At 35.5% G+C, this 18,175-nt stretch overlaps 1 protein-coding gene across 1 annotated transcript; it reads left to right on the top strand.

The window, feature by feature from the left end:
* Positions 1–252: 252 nt before the first annotated feature.
* On the top strand, positions 253–12,987 carry LOC144967714 (uncharacterized). The gene is made up of 7 exons (XM_078905273.1): positions 253–481; positions 2,536–2,719; positions 3,890–4,080; positions 4,790–4,999; positions 5,747–6,022; positions 8,135–8,274; positions 9,440–12,987. The coding sequence occupies exons 1-7, from the start codon at positions 400–402 to the stop codon at positions 12,377–12,379; spliced, it is 4,023 nt and encodes a 1,340-aa protein (XP_078761399.1). The 5' UTR covers positions 253–399; the 3' UTR covers positions 12,380–12,987.
* Positions 12,988–18,175: the final 5,188 nt, after the last annotated feature.

The raw sequence follows: 18,175 nt of genomic DNA, 5'->3' as shown, positions 1-18,175 counted from the left end.
CAATATGAAATGTTAAGTATTTAAGGGCAATACGCGTGATATTTCTATTCTAGTCTTACCATTAGATTTTATTTTCGCAAACAAAATATTTGGTAGATTATAAGTTATGAAATTCCTTTGAAATACAAATAATGTACACTTATTAACGTTTTATTTCTTTACTAAAGAAAGTATTAAGTAAATATGTAGGAATATGTAACTAAAATGATAAATCGTTAAATTCGTTATTCGCCTTCGCGCTCATACTTTTATAAAGATGATGCGCCAAATTTAAAATGTGGAATTGATGAACAAAAGAAAAATTTCGTCGCCGCCCACTTTTATGGCTGCCGTCGAGAGAAAAAATATCGGAAATTATTAAAATGTCAACAAGATGATCATTAGAATCCTGTCTCAACAATGGCTAAAACTTGCTTTAGTGTCATCGACATAGCAGTAACGACAATCTCTTTATGTTCTTTTCTGATCGATGTGGGGACCGGTAAGTGTAGTGGTGTGGGTTTTGCTGTTCAGTTCTGTACTGTAACTAATTTGTTGTAAACAATAAATTGTTCCAAAGTTATAATGATTTTACTACTCATCAGTGATGATAATCTACCGTGCGTCCACGGAATTTTGGGATTTTCTCAGAAATTTTCCGATGATTTTGCCTTGTCAATTCTAAGATTCTAAGTATCATTAGTCAGTAGTAATCACGCTTGAATAGTCTGAATAAAGTTGTATTGTATAGAATAGATGGTATCGACGTCGCTTGATTAGGTCACTGGCCTGTCGCCGAGTCTTTCCAGTCACTGAATGTCTTGTTCACAACTGATCTTCTAATGCATTTCCCTACCTGATCGTGTGATCAGGGGCTAGCCTACATTACACTTTCTCTACTGATCTTTTGTTGATCATAGCTATTTTTTTTTTTGGGTGGGAGGCACTTCTACACTAGATATGCATATAACTTTCCATCACAGCATCTAATCTATTCTTGAAAGCATTGACGCTCGGCGCTTCGACGACATTTGCTGGCAATGCGTTCCAATCCAACGTTCAATACTGTGTAAAAAAGTTCTGTTGTAAATTGTACAGTTGGCGAGCTTTTTTAAATAAGATTATTTATTCTAAGTAATCGGTAAGGTTGTAACTAGTTGTAGATGCGTTTTTAAGACAAATCACACTTTCCTTTAAATTTAAAAGAAAGATCAATTCTTAAACTTAAACTGTTCTGACGGATTGAATTCTCTCTCTCTCTCTCTCTCTCTCTCTCTCTCTCTCTCTCTCTCTCTCTCTCTCTCTCTCTCTCTCTATCTCTCTCTTGATCCCTTATACATATCTATATTTCTGTCTCAACTACCCTTCTTCTAGCTTCAAGAAGTCATCTGATAGAGAGATAATTATGCAGTCCACTCTGGATAATCGCAACTCGTTTATCACAAAATTTCCCAAGAAAAGAAATTAATACTACATAAAAGTCACTGGTTAATTGCAACAAACTTCGGTTAATCGCAACAAATTTTCGCCCTCAAAATCAAAATGTGGTTAATTCAAGAAATCAATAAATCACAATATCGTGTTTAAATTTCATTATGGAAGAAATAGTGACAAGTTGAAAAATCGAGAGTGAGCAGGATTTAATGTTACAGTAGTGTGTCATCACTATTTAGAGACAAAAGAGGGCGGGCTAGACATAAGATGCGAGGTGGTGCCTTTAGTCTTTCCAAAAGATAGACAAGGACAGTTGGAAAGAGAGTCTGAGCGATATCCTTTGTTTTGGTATTGACAATTGTACATTGTGACCAACGAGTTTGGTGAGAGCTCATTGTCTCATCACGGTTAATCTCTGACTCTTACAAAGGGTGAAAATGATTCAAATCTGAATAAGATTCGACTTGCATCACAGCTGCTTTTGCTTGACAAAATCTATACAGGGCTGCCATATGGTTTTTATTTCAATCACAAGGCTCAGGCTGTGGTGGAATAAGAACAATGTTTACCACAACTGGTTTGAGTTTGCAATATGTGTAAACTGTGGACTGGAAACTCAACTTTGGTTAATCGCAAAATTTTTGCTGAATCCAAGCTTTTGTGATTATCCAGAGTGGACTGTATAATATTTGCTGTGATTATTGCCAGACATGTCTAAGAAAAATGATTATTGGCAGACACTGTCTGGCAATAACAATGGATGGTTATACACAGGTTTCTTCTACCTGATATATCAATTTATCCAGGTTTTTAAAAATTTGTTTTGCATATATGACAGAATTCTCCCAATGTTGCTTGTAGATATCACATTTTTTTGAGGTTCGGAATTGATGACTAGCAATTGTTAGAGATTGAGAAATTAGTAAAAATTAAAAAGTGCTCTGCAGTCAAAAATAATAAAAAAAATCCTTCTAGACTTTTGACTTTGATATTAACTAATATTATTATGCTTTTCTTTTTTTTTTTTCAAACGAAAAATTAAAAGGGAAGTTATTATAATCTTTTTCATATGGAAATATATATATATATCTTTTTTTTTCTTTCTTATCACTTTATCATCAGATGTAACAGTATGTGTACAGTATTTTTGCGATGGTTTGGTGATATGGGGGTGGATGGCCCTGGCCCTCACTGTTGTTCCTGCAATTGTCATGAATATCTTCAGCCTTGCTTGGCACCTACATGATAAAACAGTTACAACTTTAACCATTGTGTGCCATCTAACTCTACTGGCACCAGTACATAGGTTTGTTGTTTCATAAGAATAATAGTGTTTTACTTTCTTTTTTTTTTTTTCTTTAGTGTCATAGCGAACACCTGCCTCACTTTGGCCATTATGTGATTTGTTTGATATGACAATCTGATGTTACCTTTACAACATTGCAAGTTTCTGGGTAGTGTTAATCTTGTTGAACAATGCCTTTAGTTGTTAGAACAACCATCTGTTTGATATACAAGAGACATTCCACAAGAAAATGGAAGTTGTCGTTCTTTAAAAAGTTTAAACTCGATCCATGTGAAACTTACACATATTAAAGTGCCAATCATTATAAGCTATTTTTCAGTGATATTAGTACCATGCAAATAGTGGGATATTGCTTTTGTAAAAGCAAATAAGCACTAACTTTTAAGAATGTTCATTAAACTTTGAAAACCTCTGAATCTCTCAACAAGATCTTCTGCCACAAACTTCTTGCTCCCTGAATGACACTTGAAAACAAAGACATTTAATTTTGAGTTCTCCATTGATACTTAAACTTAAGACTATGGTACTTGAAATATAAATTACTTTCATAAAATTCATTATTTACATTTTAAGGAGAAATCATAAACTTTTATTATCTTCATACTCAAAATACAGTATTTCTCATATTCATCATGATTCTAAATATATCTATAGACACTTTTGACCATTAGGAAATTGGATTAAATTATATTATATTATTATAAATTTCGAATTGAAACATGTATTACATAATTCATACGTTACGCTTATTTTTAATAACCCTTAGACATTAGTAGTTTGGTAAAATGTGGCGTGTTTGTAGATATTCAGAATCTTGATGAATGTGAGAAAAGCTGCATTTATATGAGGATAATGAAAGTTTCTGATCAGTAACTGTGCCACTCAATTAACAGGACTTTTTTTATTATTACAATTTCCATTTCATTAATATACTTGCTTCGACTAACAGATTAAGAGTTGAAATTAAATTCTACCTCTTTATCATGTTCGTAGTAAATTAGAAAACCAGTATTTAACCATCAGTTTATGCTCAAAACCTTTATTGTGACAGCAATTGTAACTGTCCTGTATACTTAAAATAGGCATTAGTATTATGTCAGGATTTTGAAGTATAGAATCTTTTATCTCATTGTTGATGTATATTTTGATTCATTTCTTCATCTTTTTTAGGTATGCGAGTGTTTTGTACCTTGGGGTGAAGGCAAGAAAATCAAAGAAGGTTGTACATTCCCAAAAAGCATGGAGAGCACAAAATGACGTTTCAATTCTTCGACTTTTTGAGGCTTTCATGGAATCAGCTCCACAGCTTGTTCTTCAGATATTTATAATTGTTCATCATAGGAGAGTCAGCTGGTTCAGTGGTAAGATTTAGTGAAACTATAGGGAGAAAAGTAGATAATTGTCTTACATCTTTTAAGGTACAAACTAAAAACGCAAAAAGTTGAGCAATATAATATAGCACAAACCTGTTCAAAGCACTTTACAAGTGCGTCTCTGGTCAACAGCAACACTAACATGTGGGATGAGATAAGGCACTCGTGACAACAGTTGAACATTGCTTTTTGGGGGGGTTTCTTGTGTCACATTAAGCTAATTTTGGGATATATGAAGTGAACCAACTTAAAGCGAGATTTGCAAATATATTGCTCATTTTAAAATGTAGATGTTCCGTTCAGATTGCTGAAAATTTTATGAGGTCTATTGGAAACTGAAAACAACACATTAATGAATCAGACACTGGTAGCAAATGATACTGATTTATTAACTTTAAAGACAATGATGATTGTTGAGGTTGTTTTTTAAAAATATATATTGACATGTCTAAATTTCTGTGAAGGCCCTGATAGCTTAGTTGGTAGAGCATTTGCTTCACAAGCACAATTACCGGTATGGGGGGGGGTTCATTCTGTTGGTAGCTTTTAAGTGCTATTCTGTATTCTTTACTTATTATAGTATAGTGTAATTGCACAATTTTAAAATGTTTAAAATATAATGTGATTGCAATCGTAGGTATAAGGGCCTTAGATGTTTTACATTTTTTATACTTTTTCATTTCATATTTTGTTTCAGTTTTGTCAGCAAGTGCCTCATTCTTGTCACTCTCCTGGGCTTTAACAGCATACTCTGATTCACTGCGTCGGGCATGCAAGTCAGATTACCATAGACGCATTACGGGTCTCCTGTTGCATTGGGGTTGGCAGCTCTTCATGGGCATGTCAAGAATTAGTGCCTTTGTTGTCTTTGCCTATGTCCTTGAGACTTGGGTGCTTGTTGGAATAGGTAAATATTCAATTCAATGATTTTGAAATTCTGATTATTTGTATTTTGGGTTTAGTTAAGAAGACAGCCACATCTCCTTAATCTGAACACTTCCATTCCCAGTATTTTGTTGGAGCTGAAAACAACAAAGATTTAAATATAGTCATTCATTATACCCTTGCTGGCTTAATGATCCACGTGTTGCTTGCCATTTGTTCATAAAAACTGGTCTTCTGCCCAGACAAAACAATTTTTTAAATTCATTTTGTCAGATTTGAGACACAGTTCATGTTTTCTGTATCTGTTACTGCTTTTTCATATGAATGTTAATGTTGATTATCTGGGTGGGGATCCTGACCTCCCATAGCGGGCAGGAAGGTACATACTGTGTCTTCTATCCCCTTATATCTGTTTTCCACATGCTTTCTGTCTTTGTCTTGGAATGAGATTACTTGGTTTTTTCCTGGCCCTGGTCGGAGTCCTGGCTGGGAGAAACAGTCAAATGCATAATGTGTTGCAAGTGGCGTAAAATCCTTAAAAAACAAAACAAAAAATGTTAATTATTGACTGAGACTCCATCACTCGTGGCCCCATAAGCCGATAAAGAGAAGAATAACCTCACTTCCAAGCAGCATGTGAATTGTGAATTACTTTCTTTTTAATGAAAATTTATGTATCTTGTGTTGCTGCTCTATTTGTACTTGATTGTCATTTTGAATATCTAGAATATCTTTATATTGAAAAATCATTGTGTGTATTTGTTTTAAGGAATCCACTGGCTCTTGTCATTTTTTTGGATATGCATACAAGGGACGGACTTTGGAAATGGCTCATGTGAAAAATGGATGTTTCGAGTAGTGTGTGCCTTCATTTACATCTTTGTCTTCCTGAATCTTAATGATGGGATGTCAAGGCACAGGATTACTGCCTTTTACATTTTCATGTTGTTGGAAAACACAGCCATTGTCACTCTGTACTTTGTACTTGGTGATGGAGATTACCCTATTCTAACTAGCACAAGTGTCTTTGGTGCATTTATGCTTGGTAAGTGTAACAATGTTGTTGGTTTTGTTTTGTTTTGTATTTTCTTTTATTAAATTCGAGTTGATGAAATTAGTATTAGTTAGACTTGGAATATCCACAAAATTTGTTGTCATGAGGCTGAAAATAAGAAATGGTGAACTGCTATGTTGCTTTAACTGCCTCATTGAATTTATATTGAACCATCTGTCACTGTACTTTGTACTTGGTGATGGAGATTACCCTATTCTAACTAGCACAAGTGTCTTTGGTGCATTTATGCTTGGTAAGTGTAACAGTGTTGTTGGTTTTGTTTTGTTTTGTATTTTCTTTTATTAAATTCGAGTTGATGAAATTAGTATTAGTTAGACTTGGAATATCCACAAAATTTGTTGTCATGAGGCTGAAAATAAGAAATGGTGAACTGCTATGGTGCTTTAACTGCCTCACTGAATTTATATTGAACCATCAAAAATCACTTGCATAACATGTATATAACTATCAAATATTTGTAGTCAGGAAACAAAAGTATGGAACATGTTTAATTTTTTCCTCCCCTGAATTCCCTTTTTTATTTTGTTTGCTTAATTGTTAAAAAGAAATGAAAAGATAGGCTTATATATATCACAATATCCACTAAACATAATAAATATGCTAATTTTATTTATTCATTTTAAAAAGAAAGAATTCTTTTGAGTACCATATTCATTTCTTTATTTTTTAATTTACAGTAAAATTACTTTAAACCGAAAGAAGCGAAACCGAAAAATACCTTAAACCGCAAAGAATTTAATAAATTGTACAAGTTTCTTCATTATCTTTGTACTAATTCTTACGATGAACCGAAATACTTCTTAGCAGGACTTTCTTTAAACCGAAACAACTTGAGAGCACCTTCCCTTTTTCTCTCTCTATTTTTCTTCAAAAATTCGGGAAGGTGGCCACACGCAATAATGCCCGGCGATATGAAACAAAGAGCGTAAGTATAAGATGAGGGTGATGGGTGAGGGGGGGGGGGGGGGGGCAAACACTTCAATCACTGCACTTGGGTTTGGCCAACACCACAATCGCACAGACTGGAAAAGGAAGACAGCGGGTGACTGGCAGGCGAAAAATGAGGAAAGATGGGGAGTTGGGGTGTAAAATCACGCAAGCGAGATGTTCTCGCTCGTGTGTTGATGCTTTGGAACTGACAAATTTTCAACACGAGAATAAGGAGGGAGGGGGGGGGTGGTGGTGGTGGTAGACAACTTACCATTGACATGCCACTTCATTTCCACTTTGTTTAAATGTGTGTGTGTGTGGGGGGGGGGGGGTGAGGTTCTATGTAACTACGCCTTTGAACCTAATGGCTTCTCAACAAAAGAGGGGTGTGTAGTAGACAGCTTAGCATTGACACGCCTTTTCATATCCATTTCACTTCACCTCTGAGTAGCTGCGCGTCATTCATTATCAATTATCGCACAAGAACTTTCGATCTTATTTTAGCTTAGCATTTTACTAAAAGATGTCTAAAAGAAAGCACTGTGCTTACACGTTGGAGTTTAAAATCAAAATACTATGTGAATTCGATGAAAAAAAAAATTGATCAAGACAGAGATATGTAAAATACACGGCATCCCGAACTCAACTCTTTGAATAATTTTGAATTGAAAACGAAAACCCCCAAAAATATTTTTTAAACACACCAAAAAAAAAAAAAAAAGTTAATGGTTATGAAGACTGCATTTATTCAACAACTCCATTTAACGGGAAACCTATGATACGATTAAATGAGCAAATTCCTTAAACTTAAATAGTTACTACCCTTGAAGAACATTGCAAAACGGGAACTTGCTTTAAACCAAAATGTCTTTAAACCGAAATGGTTTAGAAGGTTCCCAAAATTTCGGTTTAAAGTAATTCTACTGTATTTTTTTTTCACAAGAAAAACATTCATTGTCACTGGGGTACGAAAAGCGTGTTATCAATTATATGGTTCTTGTTTGAAAGATGGATTTCATCACTAAGTTTTGTTTGAACTTAAAGTCTTTGCAATTGGATGAATATGTTATAATCAGAGATTTGTCATTGCCTTTTTTTTTTTTTTTTTTTACACTTGCTTTATGATTTAATTCTCCTCCTTTTGCAAACCAGGTGTGGTATGTATGTGTGTTTACTACGGTTTCCTGCATCCCACCAAACCGGCACTCAAGCCCTGGATTCCCAGACTGAGGAGCACAAAGCCCTCAAAATTGAAAACAGTAGCATCTAGTGGGGAGTCAGCTGCATCTCCAGTGAGTTTAATATCATAAACCCGAACTTTCTTAAAATGTATGTTTGCGGGTGGTTGGATGGGAGCATCACCCTTGAATCATATACCTATGATGTTCGCATGGGTGTACGATCCGATAGTGATGTCGTTTCTTCTTCTCTTTACTAGCCTATCCTGCTTCTTTGGTTTGTGATTGTATTTTTGACAGGGGATATTTTTTTTCCTGTAAATCCTCTGCCTGTTTGTTCTTGGTTATTTATAATTTAGCTTATGATATCTTTAGGTTATGATTTTGATTGACATTTGTACTATTTTTGTTAGATTGCTTGTTTTTTTGTTTCAGCGGTCTCTCATATAACCTCAATTGTGTTGGAAGAGACCTAAAGCAACAAACAAACAAAAAAAAAATGTATGTTTCAACATGTAAACCTGGTGGCACTCATACTTTTTCTTTATTCATGCTATGTCAAAGTACTGTTTCACTAACTGCCAATTGTTGTTACAATTCTTACTTTATACTTGCTTTATATTTTATAAATTGACAAGAAATGAATGGGATGATAAGTTGATTAATTTTATGATTCAAGTGTTGAATAAAATTTGAACTCAATTTCTATTGTCTTAATAGACAATGCATTGTTTGACTCCACTGAGCTTTTTATTTGGGCATTGAGAGATATTTTCTATATTTAATATCATATATATTTTGCTCACTTATTGTATAATTTTTTTCAATGTTAAGAGTGGAAAATGGTTGATATTAATTGTAAGAAATTGATTGTATTCAAAATAATGAGAAGAACCACTAACTGGTATCGTTCAATGCAAGTACTCATTGTCATACTAGCTGACCAGAAGGTTGTCACAAAACCCACATACTTAATAAATTGATGGTGTCTGTTTTTAAAGGGATTTGATGAAATCAGTTTGATTTATCAATAAAATCATCACAATGTCTTGTTTGAGCACTTTATTATGCGTATAAATGTTTTTGTTTGGATGGAAGTGGAATTAGAATTCAAACCAATGTGAAATTCTATTGTTGACTCAGTGGACAGTTGTAGAGCAACCGGTAAGATAATATTTTGAATTAACACAAAATGACACTATATTTACATTTATATTTGATAAGTTGATCTGAGGTTATTAATTCATATGTTTTTTGGGGGTTTTTTTCCATTCTGCAGATCACACCAGGTCAAGTTCCAATATTTAGCATAGAATCACCTCAGTCAGTATCCGTCATGGATGGGACTTCCATCAATCTGAGTATGCCCAACAGTACACACAATCTAACCAAATCAGCATTACGATCACCACAAAGTGCCTTCAAAGTTCCTGTACAAGTTCATGAAAATTTAAAGCATAAATGGCAGTCTGGAATGGGCTCCTCTTGTACTTCATCCTCCAGTTCCCTAGCATCAGATCCTGTAGAGGTGAATAAATTAGAAAGACCATCATCTCGGGCCTCAGAGAATTCAAATGAATCTGAACGTAGTGATGACTGTCTTCTTGTGTCAGAGTCTAAGTCTAAGAATAACTTGAGCAAGGCTTTGTCTCCGAGGCGTAAACATAAAAGCCTCCAATTTGTCGACAAGATTTCAAATGAGGACCCCAATTTTAATACTTATAAGAATGTGTATGTTTCAGGCAGTCCTTCACTGAGTAGATGTTCATGGGCAAGATCATCAGATGATACTCGGCAGTCACTTGGCATGGAAGAGTTTGTAACCCTTGGATTCGACTGTTCGTCTTCCATAGAATGTAGAGTTAGTGAAAATGGTTCTTTCAACAGTCGCCCCCAAAGCTTGTCTCCTCTTAATGTATCAAACCTCTGGCAAGATGCTAGGAGTAAACTGAGGCAAACAATTGCAGCTACCATTGCCGCTGCTACCTGTAATCCCTCCTCCAATGAAGGTACTCCAAATAACAGTCAGTCTTTTGTATCTCAAGCCACATCAAGTCAAGATGAAAGCATAAGTTCTTTGTCTCACAATTTTGGCTTCATGGATTCTAAATCTAGTTACCATGAAAGAGAAAGGGATCGCATTAGCTCTGTTGGTAGTGGTTCTATGAATTCTGGCAGATACAGGGAAGCTTTAAGCTCTTTGCCTGACATTTGTGAGTCAGCTGAGCATGAACAGTTATCTGATATTTCTTGTGAAACCAGCGTAAAAAAGTCACCTCTTCAACAACATTCTAATTCTGCATCACCATGGTTTGACTCTGGCAGCAGTTCTGAAAAGCATGAGAGTAGCCCATACCCAAATGATTCCACACTGACAGCTAGCAAGCTGGGCGTCAAGGCAATGACACCAGTTTCATATCTTTCAGTTCAAAATAAAATGCCGGAGCATTCATTTCACAATTCTCCTAATTCTGGAAATTCAAATTCAACTCCATTGCAGAATGATTCTTCTGGTAGGAAAAAATTTAATCCAGATGGATCGCCTTTCACAGACCAGGAACTGGCCACTGTCATGGCAAAGTCTTTGCAAAATTATACTGGGGCCAGTTCATCTACTGATTCTACAAACAAGGAACGGGAAGGACTGGCTTTAACATTGGAAGATTTAGAATATCCTGCAGATTTGGAGATTGGAGAACAGGATAGACAAGCAACGTCTTCTCTTCATTTCAAGGACAGTTTGACAAAGAGTCGTAGCACGTCTTCACTGTTTCACGATGCAGAAGACTCCTCTCCTGCAAGCTCTGCTTCCAAAATGCAACGTGTTGCTGATCTGAAAAGACTTGACACTGAAATCTCTCCCAATGCTTTCAAACAATTGGATCTGTCCCCAAGTTATCTGATGCCTCATTCCAAAAGTTCCAGCATGGATACAAAGACATTTGAGCAATTACATTCAACTCTAACCAATCCAAAGGATAGTGAAGCTCTCAAAATCTTGATTGAGGCATACGGACAATTGTCAGTCAGAAGCCCTCATATACAATCAATTTCTGACTGCAACAGATTAGCTGTCCATAGGAAAAATGCTGAAATGTCTACTCCTAGGCGGAAAAATCAGCGTGTCTCTAAAAATGTTAGCACTCAGTTATCTGCCAAGAGAGCTAATCCAGAATTTAAATTATTTAGAGAAAATGAAACTGGATACATGGAGATGAAAAAGATGCCAGCTCGAAAAAACATAGAACTTTTTGATAGTATAGCTTGGCAGAAGTCAAAATTAATGGCTAAACAAAGAAATCATGAAAATAGTCTTGCATATGCAGGTCACTCCAACACTAAAAAGCTGAATGTACACAGCAACAAGCATATCCTTGAAATGCATGACTCACAAAGACTCAGCTCAAGTCGTAAATCCTCACCTGAAGACAACGAGGTAGTTAGCTACGTTGAAGGTAGATATTGCCCTCCTCTTTGCAAGTCATCTTTTGAAATGGAGGAAGAATCTATTCTTAATAACTTAAATCTAAATCAAAGTAGTTATTACAAGTCACATTCTCCTAAAAAAGACATTCTAACCGATTCCGTGATGTCTGGTTTAACTCCTTCTCGATATAGTGCATCCTCTCTTCTAAATAATTCCAATCTGCAAAGGAGCAATCTAAGAAGGAGCCTAAGGCATCAACAAGAATTTGACTTCTTCCATTTACATCAAGAGGACCATCGTCCTAAACCCACCAGACCATCACTAGATCCATTTGATTCTCACCTGGACAACAGCTTGGATATCAATGAGGCCCGATTAATGGCAGAGAATCCTCTGTCTTACAGCCGCCACCAACGATCTCTCCATTGCAGTGACTCAAGTGATGGGACAGAAACATATGTCCGTCCTGCTCAAATGAGATCATTGACAGAACAGGAACTGAAACTATCAGCCAAACAAGTCGAAAGTTACTTTTCTAAAGCATTAAAACATGTACCAGTTGATATGTCACACAATCCACATTCAGATCATGATAATCAGTCCCTACGCCAGCCTTTAAAGTCATTACAAAATTCTCCACAACATACTCCACGATCTTCTTATCAGGCAAGACAATCTAATCAGTATAGAAATAGTGAATTTGGTAGTCGTGGAAGAAATCTAAGTGGTGCAACTGATAGACATGGCTCAGGGGCCTCAAGAAGATTATCCCTTGATGGTCGATTTATATAAAAGATGGAGGCATGGCTTGCAAAAAAAAAGGTAGCGTGTCCACTTCCAAAATAAGACTAGATGTTTATTTCAATTTTTGTTTTGCTCGTATTAATTTTACTTAAAATTCATTTAAGCTTTAATTTTACCTTTAATGTATTTCAATTTTATATCATATATATTTATATATAACTGATCTGTCAGTTTTTATTGTATTAATTGTGTCAAATTATTAGGAAATCTATGTTCCAAACTTGCATGATTTTCTTTAATGGAATCATCATAAATTATATATATATTGCATATGTTTGTATTTGTTTTGACTTTTTTTCCAAGTGGAAACAATCTTAAGACAATCTTCAGTTTTTATGAATTACGATTTTTTAGAAATAAATCAATAAAAGACGACTAAAGAGAAAAAAATGTATATAGTGTACTGACGATGTTTTAACTTTAAGCGCAACTTTTATAGTGCCTTTTTCTAGTCATTTTTATATTTCTACCTCAAAGTTTGTTTTTGACTTGTGGCTTTTATAAAACATATCTTTGATTACATCACAGTTTCAATTAAAACGAACAAAATTAGTATTATTTTGATGTCTTTTTAATAAATAAATATTTGTTTTGTATGTTTTGCTTGTTGTGTCTCTTTTATTTTTTTTTCAAAATAAATACATTGGGAGTCGAAAGTAACAATTGGTTGTGGGAGGATTTCGCTTTGGGGCAAGGTCAAGTTGGCCTGGACCACGAGTGGATTTTACACCAGTCCACAACTTTGCTATCTCTTCTATACACCTTAGGGAAGATAGATGAATTTATAGATATTCTTTTTTATTTATTTTTTCACGACATATATTTTACTTAATCATCTACCGTTGCAATTTTGGGATCGTGATAGTTCTATTGAGTATGAGCTTCGCAAGCTATATCCCAAGACTGTCAACTTTGTTTCTGACCTTGACTATGTCCGCCTGGCAGTGCTTGGGTCGCTGAGCCTTTGGATCACCTTGAAAGTACTTTGCTATAAAGTAGCATTCTATCCAAGGGGTAACAATCAATTGCTATTGACTGTTTTACGCCATTTAAATAGAAACCATGATAAACTTTGGCTCTGAAGGACTACAGTGGAATCCGCATAAAGTCATCACCTTGTTGGTCCCAAATTTTCTGCTCTTTATCTGTTTTCCCTGAGTGGGGTCTTTTGACCTCCCAAAGTGGCAGGAGGTCACTTGCTGTGTGTTTTATCCCCCTATATCTGGTTTCTGAGTTGCTTTCTGCCTTTGTCTTGGAATGGGATTATTTGATTTTGCCCTGGCCCTTGGCTGAGAGGGAAACAGTCAAATGTATATTATTAGGTATGAGAGTACTGTATTTCTATTTCTATTAACAATGGGCCCATGACAATTTGGTTCAGGGCTGAGAATCTTTCGCCTAAATGGTAGTTTATCTCCGCCCATCCCTTTCACAATTCCTCCTTTTTCAATTTTTTTTTTTTTGGATTTCTCAGAAAATTTCCACTGAATTTGCCGTGTCAAGCATTTTCCTCAAAACCACAAAATCGCCATTATGTCATATATTTTGACACATGTGCTCAGTCTCGTGAAATTTGGTGACGGTCCCGTCTTTATGATGTCGGGCCAGATAGAATGGCACAAGATATCACAATTGACACAGAAGACCAGTGGTGTTCTTTGATTGGCTGGTTGAAGGGGAAGGGCGGGACAAATGGGTCTGGATTTTTTTTCTCCGTTGTAGGTATCTATTGCCTCTTTAATACCTCTCTCTCTCTCTCTCTCTCTCTCCATTAAATCTTCTGGTTATACAGAGATAATATCTGGGTGGGGTTCCGACCTCCCATAGTGGGCAGGGAGGTACTTACTGTGTCTTCTATCCCCCTGTACCTGCTTTTCAATTGTTTCCTGTCATTGTCTTGGAATGAGATTACTTGGTTTTGTCCTGATCCTTGCCGGAGTTCCTTAGCTGGAAGGGATATAGTCGAATGTATAGTTATAGTTTTGGGAGATGATATTTTTTTCCTTGTAAATCATCTCTCTGTTATGCATTGTATTATGTTTAGTTTACATATTATATTATAGGATTGGTAAACATTTGAGTGTATTCCTCTAAGTTGGGATCTGTGCTTGTGTCTGGATGAGATTTTTAGATGATCTCAAACTAAGTACTTTGACAGTGTGCTCTTGGAATCCACACCTGTTCCCTATTTGAACCAATTCCCCTTTGTCTTACCTTTTCTTTTGTGCTTTAATTGTAATTCTAGAACTTTTTACTATCCCATTTTCTTCCTTTTTACTGGCGCTGATATGATCTTAATGTGTTGCAAGCGCCGTAAAACCCTTAAAAACAAAAAACAGATAATATATTATTAGAATAAAGCAATGGTGATTGACTTAGTTTATCCTTCTTTCTTTTTACCTTAGGACTATGGCCTTAAATTTGAGATTCTTGGTTTATATTTAAGCTGAATAACCACTATGTTTCGGTAACAAAGATATTGTAGCCTGGTTTATAAAGTAAAAATCGAAACAAAACAACACTTTCTGGCCTTTTATTTGAATAGCATTAAAGGCCTTTAAACATATGGAAAGGAAAATTCATTTAATGTTTACAAAAAGTAAATTTATGTCTAATAATAAGAAAGGATTTATATACGACTTATAGTAATATATTAAATAATACTAATACAAAACTATGTTCCTGTTATTTTTACACTTTGCTTGTGTTTGATCGATAGACGGAGACATTTTCCTCCTTTTTGACAAATTGCTATTACCATCACTGAATAAAAAACACTCACCAAAACCACTACATCAACATCTCTACCACCACTACTATTACAACCACCACCCCATCATCATCCCTACCACCACTACTGCAACAAATAACACCACATCATCCCTACCACCACTACTACTACATCTACCACCACATCATCATTCCTACCACAACTACTATAACTACCACCACATCATCATTCCTACCACAACTACTACAACCACCACCATACAATAATCTCTAAGACCACTACTACTACACAACCACCACCACATCATCAACCCTACTACAACCACTGCCACAGCATCATCCCTACCACCACTACCACATCATCCCTAACACCACTTCTACTACAACCACCACCACCACATCATCAACCCTACTACCACTACTACAACCACCACAACATCATCCCTACCACTACTACAACTACCACCACATCATCATTCCTACCACAGCTACTACAACCACCACCACACAATCATCCATACTACTACCACTACAATCACTACCACCACATTATCCCTATCACCACTACTACTACAACCACCACATCATCATCCCTACTACAACCACCAATTGTTGAAATTACACTTTCTGGGTGGGGATCCTGACCTCCCATAGTGGGCAGGGAGGTACATACTGTGTCTTCTATCCCCTTATATCTATTTTCCAACATGCTTTCTGTCTTTGTCTTGGAATGAGATTACTTGGCCCTGTTCGGAGTCCTGGCTGGGAGGGAAACAGTCAAATGCATAGTTATTGTTTTGGGAGATAATATTTTTTTTCCTTGTAAATCATCTCTCTATTATGTAACATATTTATTTTTAATGTATAACGTAAGCATTTGAGTGTATTCCTCTTTGTTGGATTTTGTGTTTGTGTCCGAATGAGACTTATAGGTGATCTCAAACTAAGTACATTGGTGATATGCTCTTGGAATCTACATCTGATCCCTATTTGTTCCTAGTTCCCCTACGTCTTACTTTTTCTTGGGTGCTTTAATTGTAATTCTATAACTTTTTCCTATCCCATTTTCTTCCTGGCGCTGATATACCTAAATGTGTTGCAAGCGCCGTAAAACCCTTAAAAACGTAAACAAATTACACTTTCAACTTTTGAAATTCCACTGAGTCTTGTCAGAAATTGCTGCGAGACAAATTTTGGATCGCATCTCAGTAAATTTTAGTGAAATTCAAATTTCTGACATGGCGGTTTTTTGCAAAAAAAAAATCCCAAATTTTGCAAGCTAAAAACAGCAAAATTTGCAAACATTTTGCAAAAAGTTGCGATTAATTTTCCTAAAAACCCATAATTCGTTCATAAAAGAGAAAGGTATGTATTTGTTTTTAAGGGTTTCACGGCGCTTGCAACAAATCATTTCTTAAATCGATCAGCCTAACTTATTATCTCTCTATTACTATTACCAAATGATATATATAAACAGAGAGGGGGGAGGGAGAATTATTGAATTTTTTTTTTTTTAAATCTCGAAATCTCTAGAAAATCTTGAAAATTTGCAAAAATTGCAAATTTTGCGGCCGCAATGCTATTCAGCGATATCTTGCCATTTTTTGCGGCCGCAACGCGGTTGCAAGCGATGCAAAAAACTGCAATGACAGAAATTTATAGGTTATGGTCGCATGGATGGGTCATGATCTTCACCACAATGAAAAATTTCCTCCTTTTTTGTGACCAGTCTATTTTCATCCCTGTTGGTTATCAGATCTGCATAAAAGTACATGTCGCTCCCAACCCTAATTTTTAAAAAGAATAGATTTTTTTGTTTGTTTGTTGCTTTCGGTCTCTTTCAACACAATTGAGGTTATATGAGAGACCGCTGAAACAAAAAAACAAGCAATCTAACAAAAATAGTACAAATGTAAATCAAAATCATAACCAAAAGATATCATAAGCTAAATTATAAATAACCAAGAACAAACAGGCAGAAGATTTACAGAAGAAAAAAATCCCCTGTCAAAAATACAATCACAAACCAAAGAAGCAGGATAGGCTAGTAAAGAGAAGAAGAAACGACATCACTATCGGATCGTACACCCATGCGTACATCATAGGTGTACGATTCAAGGGTGATGCTCCCATCCAACCAGCCGCGAAAGAATAGATTATTACATTCATGGGGTGGTGATGATAAAAGTCGATCAACTCAAAATTGATGATTCAAGCGTTGAATAAAATTTGAACTCAAATTTCTATTGTCTTAAATACATTTTTCGACTTTATAAGAGAACTCCACGGAGCTTTTTATTTGGGCATGGTGAGATATTTTCTTCATTTAATATCTTTTATATTTCGTCCACTTATCATAGAATTTTTTCCCAATATTAAGAGCGGAAAATAGTTTTGTCCAAATTATAAGAAATTGTTTGTATTCAAATTAATGAGAGGAACCACTACCTAGTATCGATTCAATGCAACTATTGCCCACCTCATTGTCATACTTACTAAATGGGAGGTTGACACACAACCCACATGCTGAATATGGCAACTGTATTCAATGAGATTTGTTTGTTTTTGATTGTTTTTAAGGGTTTTACGGCACTTGCAACACTTTAAGGTTATATCAGCGCCAGTAAAAAGGAAGAAAATGGGATAGTAAAAAGTTCTAGAATTACAATTAAAGCACCCAAGAGAAAGTAAGACAAAGGGGAACTGGGAACAAATAGGGATCAGATGTAGATTCTAAGAGCATACCACCAATGTTTTTTAATTTGAGATCACCTATAAGTCTCATCCGGACACGAGCACAAAATCCAACGAAGAGGAATACATTCAAATGCTTTCATTATATATTCAAAATAACAAATATAATAATACATAACAGAGAGATGATTTACAAGGAAAAAAATATCATCTCCCAAAACAATTATGCATTTGAATTTTCCTCCCAGCCAGGGCAAGGACAAAACCAAGTAATCTCATTCCAAGACGAAGACAGAAAGCATGTTGGAAAATATATAGATATAGGGGGATAGAGGACACAGATTGTACCTCCCTTCCCAC

The sequence above is a fragment of the Berghia stephanieae genome, chromosome 1 (genome assembly GCF_034508935.2).
Source record: "Berghia stephanieae isolate SIO BIC M18660-M18661 chromosome 1, UCSD_Bste_1.3, whole genome shotgun sequence".
Lineage (NCBI taxonomy): Eukaryota > Metazoa > Mollusca > Gastropoda > Nudibranchia > Aeolidiidae > Berghia > Berghia stephanieae.
This window is presented reverse-complemented; position numbering and strand designations above follow the sequence as displayed.

Coding starts and splice junctions, on each gene's coding strand:
- LOC144967714 (XM_078905273.1), top strand. CDS start 400: ATGGCTAAAACTTGCTTTAGTGTCATCGACATAGCAGTAACGACAATC. Junction 2,720..3,889: donor CTACTGGCACCAGTACATAG/GTTTGTTGTTTC, acceptor CATCTTTTTTAG/GTATGCGAGTGTTTTGTACC. Junction 4,081..4,789: donor GAGAGTCAGCTGGTTCAGTG/GTAAGATTTAGT, acceptor ATTTTGTTTCAG/TTTTGTCAGCAAGTGCCTCA.